The 20,923-nt window shown below is 41.2% G+C and overlaps 1 protein-coding gene across 1 annotated transcript in view; it reads right to left on the bottom strand.

Moving 5' to 3' along the window:
- Positions 1 to 6,961: 6,961 nt before the first annotated feature.
- Positions 6,962 to 20,923, bottom strand: part of ccdc6b (coiled-coil domain containing 6b) — a 74,937-nt gene continuing 60,975 nt past the window's right edge. The window contains exons 7-9 of the mRNA XM_068052459.1: positions 20,450 to 20,550; positions 19,523 to 19,647; positions 6,962 to 14,888 (exon numbers count right to left, since the gene is read on the bottom strand). Of these exons, the coding sequence (XP_067908560.1) occupies positions 14,703 to 14,888; positions 19,523 to 19,647; positions 20,450 to 20,550 (412 nt within the window). The 3' untranslated portion in view covers positions 6,962 to 14,702. The remainder of the gene's footprint in view (positions 14,889 to 19,522; positions 19,648 to 20,449; positions 20,551 to 20,923) is intronic.

Raw genomic sequence — 20,923 nt, 5'->3', positions numbered from 1 at the left:
ACCATCCAGAACAAAGCAACTCGCTTGTTTGGCGCACCATCCACTACCTTAAACATTCACTCTCTCCACCACCGACACACAGTTGCAGCACTGTGTACAAATACAAGATGCACTGCAGCAACTCATCAAGCCTCTTTCGACGGCACCTTCCAAACCTGCGACCTCTAACAACTAGAAGGACAAGGGCTGCAGATGTGTGGGAACACCACCACCTGCAAGATCCCCCTCCAAGTCACACTGGACCTGACTTGGATCTGTATTATTGTTTCTTCGCTGTCGCTGGGTCAAAAACCTGGAATTCCCTTCCTAACAGCACTGTGTGTACCTACACCACATGAACTCCAGCAGTTCAAAAAGGCAGCTCACCACCACCTCCACAAGGGCAATTAGGGTTGGGCAACAAATGCTGGCCTTGCCAGTCCACTCGCATCCCATGAAAGAACAAAAGCAATGGTCCGAATATCAAATCTGGGCGACCCAACTGCATGCTTCTCTCCAATCAGAAAAACATCCATTCACCAATTCTCACTGCCTCCCATCTGTTAGTCCATGCAGACCCCTCACCATCCTTTTAATCCTATATTTTGATTTTCAAGTCTATTGTGTGGTACTTTATCAAATGCCTTTTGAAAGTGCAGTAGGGTTATAAATAGAATTTCTTCATCAACCCTCTCTCCAACTTCAAATAACTCAAATGGGATGCATCACCCATGATATGCCTTGAACAAATCTGTGCTGGATCTCCCTTATTAACCCAAGCTTCTCCAAAGGACAATTCATTTTTTCCTTGGGAAAGGTCTCTAGTAGTTTTCCCACCACTGACATTGGGCTGACTGGCCTGTAGTTAACAGGTTTATCCCTTGCCCCCTTTTTGAATAGGAGTAAAACATTTGCAATCTTTGAGTAATCTGACACCACTCCCATATCAAGCTCCTCGGAGTTAGGCTTACATCTCAAATAAATGAAAAACAAGCAATTCCAGAATGTGGCTTTCCTTTCCTCACATTTTACAAGAGGTCTCATGGCATCAGGTCAAACATGGGCAAGGAAACCTCCTGCTAATTATCACCTTCCATTCCCCCCCTCGGCTGATGAATCAGTACTCCTCCATGTTGCACACCAATTGGAATAAGCATGGAGGGTGGCAAGAGTACAAAATGTATACTGGGTGCAGGACTGCAATGTCCATCACCAAGAGTGGCTAGGTAGCACCACTATTGTTCGAGTGGCTAAGTCGTAAAGGACATAGCTGCTAGACTGCGTTTGCAGCAAGTGGCGAGGGAACAGAGAGAAAAACCTGCTTGACTTCGGCCTCACCAATCTACCTGTCGCAGATGCATCTGTCCATGACCGCAATGGTAGGAGTGACTGCCGCACAGTTATTGTGAAGAGGATGTCCCGTCTTCACACTGAGGGTACCCACCATCGTGTTGTGTGACACTACTACCAGGCTAAATGGGATAGATTTCAAACAGATCTAGCAACTCAAAACTGGGCACCCACGAGGCGCTGTGGGCCAACAGCAGCAGAATTGTATTCAGCCACAATTTGTAACCTCGTGGACCAAATATCCCCCACTCTACCATTACCATCAAGCCGGGGGACCATCCCTGGTTCAATGCAGAGAGCAGGAGGGCATGCCAGGAGTAGCATCAGGCATACCCAAGAATGAAGTATTAGCCTGGTGAGGCTACAATCTAGGATTCCTTCCATGCCAAACAGCGGAAGCAGCATGCAATAGACAGAGCTAAGATCCCACAACGAACGGATCAGATCTAAGCTCTGCAGTCCTGGTACAAACAGTCGTGAATGGTGAACAATTAAACAACTAACTGGAGGAGGTGGCTCCACAAATATCCTCATCCACATCAGTGCAAAAGACAAAGCTGAAACATTTGCAACAATCTTCAGCCAGAAGTGCCAAGTGGATGATCCATCTCGGCCTCCTCCTGAAGTCACCAGCATCACAGATGCCAGTCTTCAGCCAATCCGATTCACTCCATGTGATATCAAGAAACAGCTGAAGGCACTGGATACTGCAAAGGCTATGGGTCCGGACAACATTCTGGCAATAGTAGTGAAGACCTGTGCTCCAGAACTTGCCGCACCCCAGGCCAACAGTTCCTGTACAGCTACAACACTGGCATCTACCCGGCAATGTGCAAAATTGCCCAGGTATGTCCTGTGCACAAAAGAACAGGACAAATTGCACCCGGCCAATTACCACTCCATCAGTCTACTCCTGATCATCAAAGTGATGGAAGGTGTCGTCGATACTGCTATCAAGCGGCACTCACACAGCAATAAACTGCTCACTGACGCTCAGTTTAGGTTCCACCAGGGCCACTCATCTCCTGATTTCATTACAGCTTTGGTCCAAACATGGACAGAAGAGCTGAATTCAAGAGGTGAGGAGAGAGTGACTGCCCTTGATCTCAAGGCAGCATTTGTCAGAGTATGACATCAAGGAGCCCTAGCAAAACTGGAATTAATGGGAATCAGGGTAAAACTCTCTGCTGGTTGGAGTCATACCTAGCACAAAGGAAGATGGTTGTGGTTGTTGGAAGTCAATCATCTCAGTCTCAGGACAGCACTACAGGAGTTCCTCAGAGCACTGTCCTAGGCCCAACCATCTTCAGCTGCTTCTTCAATGCCCTTCCCTCCATAAGGTCAAAAGTGGGGATGTTCGCTGATGATTGCACAATGTTCAGCACCATTCGCAACTCCTCAGATACTGAAGCAGTACATGTCCATATGCAGCAAGACCTAAACAAGATCAAGGCTTGGGCTGCTAAGTGGCAAGTAACATTTGCACCACACAAGTGGCAGGCAATGACAAAATACATTGATGAAGGAAGAGCAGTGGATGTGGTGTATATGGATTTTAGCAAGGCGTTTGATAAGGTTCCCCATGGTAGGCTCATTCAGAAAGTAAGGAGGCATGGGATTCAGGGAAAGTTGGTTGTCTGGATACAAAATTGGCTGGCCCATAGAAGTCAGAGGGTGGTAGTAGATGGAAAGTATTCAGCATGGAGCTCGGTGACCAGTGGTGTTCCACAAGGATCTGTTCTGGGACCTCTGCTCTTTGTGATTTTTATAAATTACTTGGATGAGGAAGTGGAAGGTTGGGTTAGCAAGTTTGCCGATGATACAAAGGTTGCTGGAGTCATGGATAGTGTGGAAGACTGTTGTAGGTTGCAACAGGGCATTGACAGGATGCAGAGCTGGGCTGAGAAGTGGCAGATGGAGTTCAACCTGGAAAAGTGTGAAGTGATTCATTTTGGAAGGTCGAATTTGAATGCAGAATACAGGCTTAAAGACAGGATTCTTGGTAGTGTGGAGGAACAGAGGGATCTTGGGGTCCATGTCCATAGATCACTCAAAGTTGCCACCCAAGTTGATAGGGTTGTTAAGAAGGCGTATGGTGTGTTGGCTTTCATTAACAGGGGGATTGAGTTTAAGAGCCGCGAGGTTATGCTGCAGCTCTATAAGGCCCTGGTTCGACCACACTTGGAATATTGTGTTCAGTTCTGGTCGCCTCATTATAGGAAGGATGTGGAAGCTTTAGAGAGGGTGCAGAGGAGATTTACCAGGATGCTGCCTGGACTGGAGGGCATGTCCTACGAAGAAAGATTGAGGGAGCTAGGACTTTTCTCATTGGAGCGAAGAAGGATGAGAGGTGACTTGATAGAGGGGTACAAGGTGATGAGAGGCATAGATAGAGTGGATAGTCAGAGACTTTTTCCCAGGGTGGAAAGGGCTATCACCAGGGGGCATAATTTTAAGGTGATTGGAGGAAGGTTTCGGGGAGATGTCAGAGGTAGGTTCTTTACACAGAGAGTGGTGGGTGCGTGGAATGCGCTGCCAGCGGTGGTGGTAGAAACAGATACATTAGGGGCATTTAAGCGACTCTTGGATAGGTACATGGATGATAGTAGAATGAAGGGTAGGTAGTTAGTTTGATCTTAGAGTAGGTTAAAGGTTCGTCACAACATCGTGGGCCGAAGGGCCTGTACTGTGCTGTACTGTTCTATGTTCTATCTCAAACATGATAGAATCTAACCATCTCCCCTTGACGTTCAATGGCAATACCATCACTGAAACCCCCACCAACATCCTGGGGGGTCACCATTGACCAGAAACAGAACTGGACCAGCCAGAAAAATGCTCTGGCTACAAGAGCAGGTCAGAGGCTGGGAATTCTGCGGCAAGTAACTCACCACCTGACTCCCCAAAGCCTGTCTACCATCTGCAAGGCACAAGTCAGGAGGGTGATGGAATACTCTCCACTTGCCTGGATGGGTGCAGCTCCAACGCTCAAGACAAAACAACCCACTTGATTGGTACTCTATTCACCACCTTCAACAGTCATTCTCTCCACCACCAACACAGTGACAGCAGTGTGTACCATCTATAAGATGCACTGCAGCAACTCACCAAGACGCCTTTGACAGCATCTTCCAAACCAGTGACCTCTATCACCTTGACGGACAAGGGCAGCAGATGCATGGGAACACCAAAACCTGCAAGTTCCCCTCCAAGCCACAGACCATCCTGACTTGGAACTATGTCGCTGTTCTTTCTGTGTCACTGGGTCAAAATCCTGGAACTCTGTTCCTAACAGCACTGTGGTGCACCTGCACCCCAAGGACTGCAGCGGTTCACAATGACAGCTCACCATCACTTTAAGAGCAATTAGGGATGGACAATAAATGCTGGCTTAGCCATCAATGCCCACATCCCCCGAGTGAATACAAAAACATCTGCTCTTTAAAATGTGGCATAATTCCCATGCACTTGTGACTACTTTGTCTCTTTAAGGCAGAACGCTTGCAGCTGAAATAGACTACACAGTCCTGCTCTTACCCAAATTTGTGGGGCTACAAACTGTAGAGCTACTTGTGCATGTTAGGAGATTGTGCCTTCCCCACCTACAGTTGACCATATAAAGCCTTTCACCAGGTTGGCATTGTGCGTTCAAGGTGCTGTTTCGTACAAGCAGAAAAGTAGTCTTAAGATGTTGAAAATTGAAGCAGCATATTCACTCTGATATACATAACATGTCATTTGCATCTCGAGTATGGAACATTTTGTGCCATGCAATCTTGGGTCATCTAGGATATAGGCGATACTGTACTGTTGAGTCGTCCTTTCTTGACAGAATCCTTCAAGAATCCATTTTCTTACATATCCATTCCTGGATCCTGCATAGAAAGCATTGATTCTGACCTGTCAGAACTGTGCACTGCTTTGTCTGGGAAGGGTGCCCTGAATTGCCAAGTTGGTTAACTGTACCTGCATGGCCATTTTACCTTGCAAACAGTGGGTTATGTTATGTACCATTCTGCCGTTTGCCCACAGAAACTATTTTGTGATACCTCTCCATCCAGCGACTCGGGTTCAGTTCTGGGTACTGCCTGTGCAGAGTTTGCAAGTTCTCCCTGTGACCGCGTGGGTTGCCGCCGGGTGCTCCGGTTTCCTCCCACAGTCAAAGACTTGCAGGTTGATAGGTAAACTGGCCATTGTAAATTGCCCCTAGAGTAGGTAGGTGGTAGGAGAACAGTGGGGATGTGGTAGGGAATATGGGATTAATGTAGGATTAGTATAAATGGGTGGTTGTTGGTCGGCACAGACTCAGTGGGCCGAAGGGCCTGTTTCAGTGCTGTATCTCTAAATAAAAAAAAATCTCCTTAATCAGATTGAAGAGTACTTAATGAGACAGAGTCTGATTGCGAAGTGCAAGTTAGAATCTTGAATTCAATGCCAAATCATATATAGAAAGCTGAATAAAAAGGGAATTAAGATGGGATTGAGAGTCAGAGAGGGAGATGGGACTGAAAAAGTTTTTAAAAAATCAATAACATTTTAAGGAATGAGTCTCCACACTTCTAAAAGTTATTTTTCAGTGCCAGAGATTGTCGGGCAGTAATTAAGACTTATCGTGGCATCGAAAATTTACTTATACTGGAATGGATAAACCCCAATATTTTTCTGGCGAGTTTAGTGGGTATCAATTGGGCAAATACAGCAACTTCACACTGTTCCATGCATTTCTATGCCGAATCTGTCGGCAAGATATTGTAGCACAGTTTCTGGAGGAGCAGGATAAATCAGACAGCAACGTACACAAAAGCAAAATACTCTGCTTAAAGGTCAATCTGAAACGTTAACTTTTGTTTCTCACCGCTGATGCTGCCTGACCTGTTCCTATTTCAGATAGCATCTTCTTGATTTCCGCATTTAACTGCACATGTGCAGTCACCAGAAGTTGCTGTCTGATTTATTCTTTAATAATGGTGATCACTGACAGCCTCAGTTACTTTTAGCTGCCAAATCTGGACCAATATTGAACAGAATAAGCTTCCCTGAAAAACAAGACTTTTGAACAGTTAAATTTCTAAAAATCAAGTTGGTTGCTCATGTTAATTTTTCTTCCCAAGTACATTAAACCCATCATGTCGGTCTTTCTGTGGATCTCAAGCTATTCGAATCCATTCTGATTCTGCCTCAGTTTCAATTTAAGAACTGCAGTTGCATTGTTGCAAATGGACTCATAACATTTATATCTGCTGGGCACAAATATATGATTCACCTCAACGCAATCATGGTTATTTTCACCTTGGCTGATTATTTGAACTCCCAGTTGTTCCAGACTTTAAAGATCACATTTGTTAAGATAGATGTTAAATTGGTCCACAATGTGTTATGGAGAGCCTACCCTACCGTTTGAGAACAGCCCATTACCTTATGCAAGATTGGGTTGGTATTTAAGAATAGCCTGGTTCATATTGTGTTGAGTCCCAAAGCAGTTACCAGTTTTCTCTTTTTTTAAAATAAAAAAACCCTGCACTATACAGTTTACTTGATTAAATACCGATAAAACAAAAGCATTGGTGTAAACGCCTATGTGAAAAGCTGCCAGTATCCTACTGTACATCAATAGAACATAAGGTTCTGGATATAGGATTTGTACAAAGCAGTTTATTAGCATTTTCAGTCACAAGAAAACAATCACATCGTACATGGGTTTTCTTAATGTGGAGTCAGCTACCTAAAGTTTGTTAATTTGAAATAGAACTAAAAGTACTATACAGTTCAGGTCAGTTTACTTAAAAGTAGAGGTTGAAAGAGTAATTCACCACAATTAGCAAATTTTAGATCAATTAATAGGGGACAAACATTTGGATTCAGGCACATTTTCTGCTGTAAAGCTCAGTACTTATTAGCAAGGTGTGCGCATAAATGGGCCAAATACTTCTTATATTTAATTGAAATGCACATGTAGATGAATGCATTATTCACACATTAAAAAAAATTCTGAGGACATCTAATTAAAATAAAGGCACTTTTGTAATATTCATCTGTAACTAACCCAAATCAAAACTTACAAGGCAGGAACTATGTAGAAATCAATTAATTCATTTTTTCATGAAGTCAATCAAAAAAGATAGCCCTTGAAGTGATTTTTGTGAAATTGTGAAGCACCTGAAAAACCTTCAGATAGTAAACAAGTTGATTTAAAAATGAACCAAACACAAGGTAATGTAAACTACGATCAAATTGTACACAATTTTTTTTTGCTGTTGTAAACACCATCTAAAACATCTCCATATGCCAGAATTTGCTTGTGTTTATCACTTAATTCAGCAGTTTGGATGCCCATATTCTAGATATTTAACCTGAACCGAATGTGTATATAAACAAAGAACAGCTACCAGAAATTTGCCGAATCTTGCATTTATCAATGTACATTATGTACACAGTACACAGGGTAGGCTGTGGCGTAGAGGTGCAGAAACCCAGGCTAGTGCTCTGGGGACATGGATTCGAATCCCACCATGGCAGATGGTGAAATTTGAATTCAACTAATAAATCTGGAATTAGAAAGCTAGTCTAATGGTGACCATGAAACAGTTATTGTGAAATCCCATCTGGTTCACTAATGTCCTTTAGGGAAGGAAGTCTGCTGTCCTTACCTGGTCTGGCCTAGATGGAACTCCAGGCCCACAGCACTGCGGTTGACTCTTAACTGCTCTCAAATAGCCAAGCATGCCACTCAGTTCAAGGGAAATTAGGGACGGGCAATAAATGCTGGCCTAGCCAGCGACGCCCACATCCCATGATGAAATAAAAAAAAATATCTGTTCTGATACATTCATATCTACCAAAACAATGAGATTAATAATGGGCACACAGGGAAATATCAGCAGTCTGTATGACAAAATTTTATGCTTTACTTTTTAAGCCAACCTGGCATTATAGCTACAGTCGAGTTAGATGTCACAGGCATGCAGGATGGGAGGGTCTGAATTTTATGCAACACCACTCTAGTCATAAAAACACGAAAAAATACACAAAAGATTAAATTTGTCTTTAAGATCACTGTTTAAATTATTTTACATGTCTCAAACAAAATTATTTTCTGAATGACTTGGGTACTACAGAGATATTGGAAACAGCAAAAGGGCCAATTTTCTTACCAAGATGCATATAAGCCAGTTCCTTTGAAATAACCAATCTTTTGGTGCAAAATCATATTCACCTATGTGAAATAGGAATTGCATTGTAAGACGTGTGGCACACCTACAATCCTAATGCAGTTTTCTGAAAGTACTTCACCTGGTTTGGATTTAACTGCTGTCATTTGGCCAATTATAAGGACCATTTGTGAATTGCATATGGAAGGTAATGTTGCAATCAGCGACGCAAACGTAAAAATCTAATTTGAGCCACGTACTTCAACAGGAACTCACAGCTATATTAAACAATACATAAAGAATGAATGGGATTGGGACAGTTTCAAATCATTGAAATGAAGTGGAATTATGCTACAGTTTATATATTAAAAAAGGAACAAATTAGGACTTGACAAAACAATTGTATTTCCATGGTCACATCCAATCATATGCAAATACTGTAGTACACTTACCTGCCCTCATGTTGCTAGTCAGTAAGTTTGAAATCAGCTGAATACTTGAATAAAGCTCACGTTTTAGCTATGGTAAGCCATTTAATGAGATCATAATGTTTAGTTTAAAAGCCAGGTATGAGTGTTGCAGATTTAAAATACAGTTCACCTAAAATATGAATGATTTTGGTAGCTGCAAAATCTTTTTAAAAAAAGCTTCAGTCAGGATACACTATCACTACATTATAACATAATGACTAGGTCAGTTTACAATAACTGAACCAGATTATACTATTTCCAACAGACATGAGTAGGCTCAAACTAAAGCAGTTTAAGTCAGAAGCAACTACTGTAAAAGTTTGGAAACATCTGTTTGAAAACTATTTGGAAACATCTGAAGTCCTAATTTGTTTGCCTTAGAAATACAAACAGTCATGCAGATGTGCTACATATTTGTCTGCATGACAGGAATGACTGCACTTCAATTCTATTTCATTGGTTGTAAAGCCCTTTGGGATATCCTGAGAACATAAGGCACACTATATAAATGCAAGTTCTTTTACTAAAGAATAAACATAAACTGATGTGCACATTTGTCACGCAGACAGTGGCATGTTCTTAATTACAGCAATTCCCATACATTCTATCGTATCCCTCAATTTGAAATGGACTAAAGAATTGTTTTAAGCACCATATTAGGTTGCTATTGGAAAGCATCTACTGCAATTTAATTTTTAGAATTTGGGTCTCATTTAGAAACTCACATGTACCATGCGAGTGGTTTTGCAGTTAACTATAGGCATTTACAAAAAATTGGTCAAATATATGTCCAAGAAAAATGGGTGATTAGGTCAGGTTAAAATGATTAAAGTCTATAGCAAGGGGCTATTTTAATACTGGTGGTTAAAGTACAATTACTCAAAAGCCCAGATATAGTTTTTGTTCCGTACGCTCTAGGACAAAGCCTCATCGGCGTACTTTTATGGTTACAAAAAAAAAATTATGCACCTACCTCGACAGACACTCATGCCACCTCAATTGTTATACATGGAAACCAACAGAGCTAAGTGTCCATAGCAGGACTGAATAATCATTACATTATTTTGGGCCCCCGTCACATGGCTTTGATCAGTAATTCCAATTGATTGGGAAGCTCACAATAGAAAACTTCTTTGGTCTCAGTGTGATGTTGACATCAGGACAAACATCAAACTCAAACCATTTCACCAGGGCTGGTCCAAATAACAGCAGGTTGTTCAATGCTCCCTTCAGTTATCAAAAAGTACACATTTCGAACTAGACTGCAGCCAATTGAAAAATTGCAACTGCTGGAGAAAAAAATCATTTCTGCCAATGTGCCAGTCTGTTCAGCAACTAGTTTGGGACACCCCTCACCAAACAGTCAAGCTAATAAATGCCTTTAATCTTTCACACATTTTTCTGATAAAGGAGTACAGTGGGAGCTATGTTTAAAATCAAAAGCAAAAAAATGGATGATAATCTTATGTACTAAATTGAAATCAGAAACCCTCCTTGGCAGGGTAATGTCAAAATAGACACAAATAATTAGTACTAACAGTCACAGTTCACTCCTGGACACAAAATTAAGGCTGGTGAAATTTAGGTCTTTCAGATTAGAAGTTTTAGGTCATACTAATATTTAGACTCCTGGGGGTAGGGGGAAAAAAGAGAAAGATAGACTTTATCCACAACTGTGACCAGCTCCCACTTGACCATTAAGACTTTATAAGGATCCATCTACATCTTTTTCAGAAATTTTCAGACCAGTTGATATACTTTAAACCTACCAATGATTGAGTCAAAACTGGGGACAGTAATGTGCTTTATCTGCCACTCTGCTAATGAAGCTTGCTGATGAGTGTATGTACAAATAAATATCAGAAATCTAAGTTGCACAGGCCGTTCACCTCTCCCTGTCCACAGGAGAGGGGAAAGTATTCCTTATATTGTGAAATTGTGAGGAATCTCACAACTGCTCAATATTTCAGTTTCTCTTGTGCCACACTCTTTCAAATGTAAACAAGCTTACTCCAGTACCATGGACTTTCTAGATTTGGGTATTTTGGAGACAGTTGACCAACTAAAGATCTTCTACGTAAATTCATTTTGGGGTTTTGGGGGGGGGGGGGGGGGTTTGTGGCATGAAGAGGAAAGGTGCTGAAGCTTGGACCTTCCTCTGGTGATGGTTGGGGCAATGCAACTTTCAAAATCCTGGCCTGAAATTCTATGTTCATGGAACAACGTTGGGTATGAAGTGAGAATATACAAGGATAACATTAAGGGGCCACTGATTTGCAGTTTCCACAGAAAAATGGTTGGATTTGCACATTATGATCCTCAAAACTACAGTGAAAATCTCAATTCCATGCAATAAAAGGAAATTGTGTCTTAGTCACAGTAAGCCAGTGGCCTTGAATACGGCTGAGACTTGTCTCAGTACCCAAGATACGCATAATATACACTATCTGATCAAATCAAACTGTTGTACATTAAAAATCACTAATTATGGTCCCATCTAAAAATCCTGGGCCCGTAATTAAATTAAGCCAGTTTTTTTTTCAAAGCATCAGCCTCAAGCGTCTGAAGCCCTGAAGCAACATTTCTGCACTACTTATCTCCTCTGCTTTTCAACAAATGGTACTTTAAACCACAGACAAATGTTATGGGTTTACTATGATGGGTTGCCAACAGATAAGCACTCCAGTCCTGATGGGACAGTGTTCTTATCTCTCAAGATTTATATAGTGATTAGGAATGATCTCCAGCATACTTAGAATTAGGGCAAGGTGTACAAAACACATGATGATAGGAACACAACAGCCTTGCCTTCCCTAGTACAATAACCCCAACCCCCAATATGCTGAAACTTAAGAAATCATGACTCTTCAGTGCCTCTAGGATGGAACATAATTCAGAGAATGAGCTTCCAATTTGTTTGGAGTTAAGGACTTACTCAGAAGCCAACTCCTTAAATGTCATTCATCATGTTAAATAAAATGTAAATATTAGCTTATTGACAAGATGTTATGAATGGCTCCAGCAGAGCCCGAGGAAGAAAGTAGAGCATGACTGAAAAATGAATGCCTCTTAAGGCACCATTCTTAGCCAAGTGGGCCAGTAAAAGAAACAATGAAAAAAACTTGGTAGAATTTGGCCAATGGCTGCATCCTATTGCACCTCAGTATGGTGAATCACATTAAGAAACCCTTAAGTGTTCACAATCCAGCTAGCTGAAGGAACATAGGGAGCTGGCATGCAAAGGGCTAGAAGTTATTAAATAAGGTTTGGTTACACTTGGTCAAGAATACTGCAGTCAGGATGGAAATACAGGCCTTGCAGCAGGTGAAGCACGGATTTACCAGAACTTTAACAGGACTGAAAGGGTTAATTTAGGAGGACAAGTTGCACGAACTCGGCTTGTATTCCCTGGAGTATAACGGATTGTGGGGGGGTGGCGGGGAGAAAACGGGACACAGGCAGACAGGAGGGAGATCACAACTTAACTTGATCTTGCTCTCACCCAACATCCACAGACAGCATTTCAATCAGGAGTCAGCGGACACCAATCAGGAGCAAGAAATCATGTCAACACTCTCTGCCACCCAATACTTGGTTGCTGCAACCAACTATGATCCCTATTACAAAAGCAAAATACTACAGATGCTGGAAATCTGAAATAAAGACAGAAAAATGCTGGAAACACTCAATAGGTCTGGCAGCATCTGCGGAGAAAGAAACAGAGTTGATGTTTCATCAAAGTTCTGATCAAAAGGCTATCGACCTGAAACATTAATTGTTTGTCTCTCCACAGTAAAGGCTGGCTACCCGACCCCAACGGGACCAGACGGCGTGTGTTGGGTTTGGGTTGGGTCAGGTACGCTCGATCACCACCTCCGGTAAGTGGCTCCACTGTTAATGTACCTTTTGGACTTGAAAGGTGGTTTTCTTAGTTATTTTAAGCTTGTGCAGATAAGCAACAAAGTGAAAAACGGAAGGTAGGTTACCTGATGGTTGGGTCGGGCGCGGGAAAAAAATGAAAGGACTCGGTCCGGGTCAGATGTGGTTCTGTCGAGCTTGGGTTGGGTTTCATTTGCAGACCCGAGCCGGCCTTTACTCCACAGATGCTGCCAGACTGGAGTATTTCCAGCATGTTTTGTCTTTATTATCTATGGTCCCTATTGCTGCCTCAGCTATGAACAGTTACTTTAGCATAGACTGGAGATCGAAGTTGATGCCTGTTTGATCTCGGGGACTTTGTGCACAAAGCCTTCAGGGGAGTCATAACAATCCAGTGTGAAGTTAACTAGGAGTTTACTGTAAATAATGCCACAAAAAAAAAACATGACTTACATTAACTGGCAGCTACCTATTCTCTTCTCACCCTTTCTCCCAGCATAACACTTTTGTTTTTAAAAAAAGGACACTTACATTTTTGATGCTGCTGTAAAGTCAAACCAAACTATTTATTTTTGTTGAGTGAACGGTAAATTGCAGTTCGGATTGCTCCCTTTTATACAGTGTACCGGCTTAGTATTATTGAAACTTTCATTACAGCCAAGAAGTTGCGCTCTCCGCAGCCTGTCCCATATCTACCAAGCAATACAGAATTATCTGGCTAAGATAGCGTTATACCTTGATAATTGGAAAGGTTATCACACCTGGGTTAGCAGATTATACCTCAATGCATCTGCTCAAAACAGTTCCTTTTTTCAGTCATCTCTTCAAACCCTCAAAAACTGATTTGGCAGGAAATAAAAACTATTTGTTCTTTAAACATGGTACTTGCATTTGCAGGGCTCACCAATATTTCAGCTAATGATTACTTGTCATCAAAAGCAGGTATTTTACAGCAGGCAACATTCTCTCAAAATCAGCACAACACACGGCAGCTTGCTTGTCTAATGACTTAACTATCTACAAAGCTCAGACATTAAACCTAAGTTTAGTTACATCAAAAAATGTTGATCGCTGGATTGAAATGTGAAAAGTTAACGATTTAATTTCGCCCCAAGCCGGATCTATAATAAATTTGATGATTAAACTTGGAAATAACCCCACCAAATGGTATATATTTGCCAAAATCAGTTTCTGAAACTTTTGTTGAAAAAAAGCAGTCACAGCACATCACAGAAATTCAATACTGAATCTGTATTAAGCTTATATGCTGTTTATTTGGATACAAATCATACCACCGATAGACATTAGATTTAGCAATGATGCTTGATGTATCTGAATGTTTCCCCTAAAACTCCGTTGTCACTTTGTTTCAAAATGTAGTGCGAATTCTGTAAATGCTTGGCAAAACCCAACAAGACACTAAAGCATTAACACTTAAGCGTAAACACGGCCTAGAAAACAAGACACATCATGCTTGCAATTACTGCAAAATTTGTGATGAAAATTATTGGAAATGTTGTCCTGTATTTTTTATTTAACAAATCTGCGGAATGAAGCTTTGGAGCTGTCGGACCGACAGAACATTCAATCACGTACTGTTATTATCAAATGGGTGTGGCAAATATTTGAAGCAACAAAATGAAGGTTGTGCATGAGGTTCCAGTCAACACTGACAAAATGCAGTAAATTAGTGTTGTGGACAAAACACCAGCTGCCCTCCAGACAAACATTTACAACACAGTTAGCGGTGAAGCCTATATAATCTCAGTGCAAATAAGTCAAATCCAAAAGATGCCAGTTAAGCCTTTGGCTTTAGTAAACTGCTTTTTATGTCATCAGTCCACTCTGGATGCAGCTGCTTCACAGCATGTGCGCTCTACGGCTGAGGAGGAGGAGGAGGATATGCTGAAGGCTGGGGATGGGCTGGTGCACACTGAAGCGCTGGTTGGACTGGTGGAGGTGGCGGCGGTGGCAGCTGAACCACTGTCTGTGTGTTTGGGGAGGGCGGAGGTGTTGGACGTTTAAATTTGTCAGGGCTGTTGCTTCTTCTTGGGGAAGGCCTCTGCAAAACAAACAGATGCACATAAGCTAAAGGATACGGTTTTAGAACAATACAGATCAAAACTTCTTAAAAAGTAACCTCAAACAGAAAAGACTATCCCATATAGAATTACACTTAAAAGAATAAGTTCAAAAGGAGCGAGTGAAAAGCTGGACATCAGCATAGAAACTTTTGAAGGTTCAGCCTTGATGCAACTTTAACAATAGCATCTGAAACGTCAGCAATCCCATTGACATTTTCTTTTTTTGCTTAAACAAGTTAACTGCTCAAATTGAGAAAGCAAAATTTAAGAGAGTTCCAGCATTGGTGAAGCAGCACTAAAGACTTTATTGCTACCTGCACAGCTAAAGGCAGTGATTCAATCCAAGACATGGTTCCACTGAGCAGCAGCTCACTCCTGTACCTCACCTAACAGTCATTTCTTTATGCAAGGATCTAGTGAGTGCTAGTAGAGCATCAATTATTAACTGTATAGTAATTGTGATTAATGGTATGCACATGGTGGGCATTAATTGAGGTTTCACTTGAGCCATAAGTAGACACTTATCGAAACTGTGGGGTGGTTGAGTTAGGAGGTACAAGCTTGTGATATTTCATTCTGTAAATAAAAGACCCACTAAAGATAGGCTCCAGTATTATCCTTCACCAACTGACTTTCTGGAATAGAACTACTACTGGCATTTATACAACACCTCAAACTCAACAAACAACTTTACAGGAGCATTATGGAACAAAATCTGACACTGAGCTGCATAATGAGATATCAGGCTGAAGGAGATTACAGACATAGGTAGGGGCAAGGCCGTGGAGGGATTTAAAAAGGGTGAATATTTTAAAAATCAAGGCTTTGCTTGACTGGGAGCCAATATAGATTAGCAAGCAAGGGGAGATGGGCGAGTGGGGGTTATATGGGTGGCTAGCCAAGAGTGCGCTGGAATAATCATCATGTCTAGAGATTTTAAAGCCATAGATCAGAGTTTCAGCAGCAAACAAACTGAGGCAGGGGTGGAGTCAGGCAATGTTACAGAGATGGAAGTAGTGATAATGCAGATGCTTGGTCGGAAGCTCACCTCAGGGTCAAGTATAACACCAAGGTTGCTAACAATCTGGTTCAGCCTCAGACAGCTGCCAGGGAGACAGAAGGATTCGATGGCAAGGAACAGCGTCTGTGACAGGGACCAAAGAAGATGGCTTCTATCTTCCTAATATTTAATTGGAGGAAATTTCTGCTCATTCAATACTGGATATCAGACAATAGAGGCAAAGGAAGGGTCAGGGGAGGTACATCACAGTCAAATCTATTCCTATCCTCACCAAGACAATCCACATAACTTTCCAAAAAATATTTACTGCATAAAACAGAAGTGAAAATTCCAGCTCCTTTCCTCTCCCCACCACCCCCCACTTCCACCCAACACTTCCCCCTCCCACACAATGGAAACATGAAAACCAACTGCAATGCTCTGCTTGATATCAGTTGAAGGATTGAAACTGTTACCTTCCAGGCACCAACAGTTTGAATACTACGAAAGGGCCACCCCCTCAACACATCATGAAAGAGAAAAAAAAACATGAGTGGTAATCGCTTCAGTGTTGCTCTTTCAGAACTCTACCAATGACATGATGCAAAAATTTAAACGCAAAATTTGAATGAGTTGTTCTGGAAAAGTGAAAAGAAAGATGAAAATCCCAGGTGGTCGATTCTAATACATTAGATGAATGATCAGTTCCTCCATTTTTGGTGGTAATGCTGAGGGAGGAATGCTGGTCAGGAGTGCAAGTCAATAGCCTGCCTTCACTTCCTCCACACTGGTCTGAATTTGCACTGATACCTATAGAATGACGGAAGCTTGTAGCACAGATGGAGGCCATTTAGCCTACTGTGCCTGCGCTGGCTTTTTGCTGGAGCAATCCAGAATTTATTGCAGCGCCCTGCTCCCTCCCCATTGCCTTGTATCTTTCTCTGCTTCCAAGTCTTTTCTTAAAACATACAACCTTTTGAAAATTAAACAATAGACTGTGGAACATTTCATTCTCCCATTTCTTTTACTCGGTGTTTTTGGAGCAAGAAGAACGTTTCTCCTCATTGTCAGCAACTCCCCAACCAGACAAAATAGTCTTTCCTTATCCAACAAAACACCTGATTATTTTTAAAACCTCTATTAATTCTCCTCTTGGCCTTCTGTGTTTCAGTGGAGATAGTCCCAGCATCTCAAGTCTCTCCTCATAACTAGTTTTGCATCACTGCCATTATCCTGGTGAATATACATTTTCAATCTACTCCCTCACTCCATATGCCTGAATTTTTCTAAGCAATGTCAAGACATTATAAAATGCCTTCTGAAAATACACTGCAGTCCCTTTATCCATCTGATCAGGCAGTTCTTCAAAAATGACGATATTTTTGCATCCTCGCTGACCTTAATAAAAAGCACGTCAAAGTGCTTTCAATTTATGGATTCTAAGAGGTTGCCCACTGAAAGAAACCTGGTTTATTCTCACTTTTTGAGCAGAGATATGGCATCAACTGTGCTCAAGTCCCATGGCACAATTTGTATATTTGAGGACTGATTAAAAAAAAGTGTTCAAAGCTTTGCTATCTCTGTCCAAACAGCTTATGGTACAAGTTAATAGAACTTAGTGACTTATCTAGCTCAAGATCTGCCAATTAATTTTTTTTTAAAGAATTAACTCTTCTTCTAGTTGGCTTTTAAAATTGTTGTATATCCTTCTCACCTGCATCATTTCGGAGAAACCGATGAAAAATATTTAATATTTTTGCCATATCTTTATCCTCCACAAATGGAACTTCATCCCAGTGGTCATAATCTTCTGCTTTTTGTATACTTTTGGAAGGCCATACCATCTCCTTCTATAACATCTGCTCGCCTTTCATCTTATCCCCTTTATGTCCCAATCTCTGTTCATCGCCACATTACACGTCTACATTCTTCATGATAATCTTTCGTACCGTTAGCCCTAATGTCAGTTTGTATCCATTTAACTCTCTTCTTTGATGGAACCCCTTTTCACCTTATTAGGGACATAAACATTGCACTCCATTTCATTTTTTAAAATGTCCTTTCATTTTTTTTTTTGCTTATTTAATTTAGGCCTGATCCCTCATTTTACTGAACTTTGCCCTTTTGCAGTTTGATTATCGGTTTCTACTGCCACAATGAACCTAACCATTTCCCAACTGTTCTCCGATTGTCACGTCATTTATTTCATTTCTCAAAAATCAAGCCATGCTCCCTTCTTTGTTGGACTAGAAACACACTGATCTAAGGAGGAATCCTGGATACATTTTACAAACATTTCCCACTCTGACATAATGCATTACCTGAGTAGCAAAACAGCAAAACAGATTTGTTGCTTTTAAATCTCTCTAGCTCATTGTCACTAGCAGTTGTCATGCTCACTGAAAACTCGATCTCACTTCCAATTTCTTAACGCTATTCATATGGATTCTGTTTTAGTGCAATTCCTAGGGAATCTTTGTTCCAACTCTGTGATAGCATTGATAAATTTCTACCACCCAATCTCTGCTGAAAACCCAAGATCCACGAACACGAGCTCTGAGCACATTTATGATTTCACACTCTCGGGCAATATCCCAGTGTCATTCAATGCATTTATGGGCGGCGCAGTGGTTAGCACCGCAGCCTCACAGCTCCAGGGACCCGAGTTCGATTCTGGATACTGCCTGTGCAGAGCTTGCAAGTTCTCCCTGTGACCACGTGAGTTTTCGCCGGGTGCTCCGGTTTCCTCCCACAGCCAAAGACTTGCAGGTGATAGGTAAATTGGCCGTTGTAAATTGCCCCTAGTGTAGGTAGGTGGTAGGGAATATGGGATTACTGTAGGGTTAGTATAAATGGGTGGTTGTTGGTCGGCACAGACTCGGTGGGCCGAAGGGCCTGTTTCAGTGCTGTATCTCTAAATAAAAAAAATAAAAAATTCTATTTATGGAATTGGATCAAGGAATGCCCCTGTATAATCCATCCACCTCCTCCAACAGCACAGTCATACCTCAATATTTTATCTGAACTGATCCAAATTTGGCACTGTAATCAACCATTTTATAACTACTTTTAATTTGAACATGCTTAATTCCGATTAAGCAGCTCAAATCTTTTGGTTCAAAGTAACTTTGAATTTTTAGTAGAATATATATTAACTGCACTCAACAGCTTTCTTCAAATATCTACCAAAGAACAGCTTTTTAAATTCCTCATTGCATTCTACCATTCAAATCTTCTAGACCTGACTTTTTCCCCTTCTCTCCTCCCTGATTCTATGATCAATTTAACAATGAGATCTTAAAATACCCACATCACATTAATCATCTTTGTTCAGTTTTTAAAGCAAATCAGTTTTTAGAGCAGAGTTCACCATTCATCCTTGCTACTCCATTCTGCACCCTTTCTCAGGCATCAGTGCCCTTCAAGCAGAGTCCAAATTCAGACACAAATGTAAATAAGCATGCCTTTAAAACAGCATTTCCCCTATGGTTTGTTGTTAATCCTTTACTCAAATCCATTTCCCAATTAGTTTGTGTTACCCCTTTCCCCAAACACACAAAACTTCATTAGCTATATACAGATTGACATTATTCACTAATTTCTTTCACTCACCGCAATACCGTGTGAAGTTCCCATATGCTGTACATGAAGACCAGGTGAGGTATAATAGGACATTCCAGCACGAGTCAAAGTAGTAGGCGGAGTGAAACCGACACTGTGGCTTGCATAAGATAGTCCTAGAAAGGAAGAATACACATTGGCTTGCGCTCACTCTGCTTTTTAAGCAAAATTAGTTTTTTTCTCTGGTGGCCAAATATTTTAGGACAATTGAAAAGACACAGCTAACAGCAAGTGAAATTCACTCAAAAGTTAGTCAATTTAAAACACTGAATGCGATTCAAATTCATTCCTCAAATAAATCCAGCAATCTACTATCTCAACAACCAGGAACATCGGTTGAATATACAAACACAACAGTGTCAAGCATCCAAAGATTTTTTTTTTTTAAATCCTTCCTTTCAATACATATCTAAATCACCCTTTGACTGGGAAAGTGACTGCAAATATTAGAATTACTAATTTCCCCCTTTTCCTCTCCTCCCAAATTACAAAACTGTCCGTCATATGTTGGGATCCATGATCTGTTACCAGCAGTCCTCTGGTACCCCACCAAATGTGAACCTAAACAGTGAGTGTCAGTAGGTTATTACAACCATGTTATCGGAGTCACTGGACAACATCAGGAACCATGGCTAATTATTTACCCAACTGCCACCCAATGAGCATGAAGGCCATCTGTAAAGATCCCAACCTGCCGTCCTGGATCAGCTTACTCAGAGACCAGAAAATGAACCTGGGATTTTCTATCTGGATGGCTCAGTGTTGCATCAGCAATTCCTCTGCCCACTACTGGGGACAGTTTTTCCATAAACTCTCATACTGATACTGTCGCGACTGATCGATCAGAAGATACTACAGGAAGTCCAGATAGTAGGAGTTTCATATTTCTCATGAGCATAACACACGTCGAATACATACCAGGAGATATAGGCCTGCTGGAACTTGGAGATGGCGTGTAAGGAATAGGACTGGATACAGTGCGAGGTCTAAGCCCCTGTGCAGACATTTCATTAAAATATCTGGAAAACAAGAGTGCTGACTTAGTAGTTTTACTTATAAAATTGCACCAATACTTAAATTGAATATATCCAAATTCTAGACCAAAGTAGTTATTAATAAGTCTTATTTACCCATTTACTTATTTATTTTGTAATTGAAAATGATCACTGAGTTAATGCTCATCAACTACCCCAAAACAGCAAGCCCCACAACTGCAACCTGGCTGTGTGGAGGATCAATAATACGACCACACCCCCTACCAATCCAGAGCATGAAGCACTACTTTCTTTTGACAATGTTCCAGTTTGACATGCTTCATGTTGCTTCATCTGCTTATATGCAAAAAACAGGACTGATACAATTGTATGCAAGGAATTCCACAACACACAATGC

The sequence above is a fragment of the Heterodontus francisci genome, chromosome 20 (genome assembly GCF_036365525.1).
Source record: "Heterodontus francisci isolate sHetFra1 chromosome 20, sHetFra1.hap1, whole genome shotgun sequence".
Classification (NCBI taxonomy): Eukaryota; Metazoa; Chordata; class Chondrichthyes; order Heterodontiformes; family Heterodontidae; genus Heterodontus; species Heterodontus francisci.
This window is presented reverse-complemented; position numbering and strand designations above follow the sequence as displayed.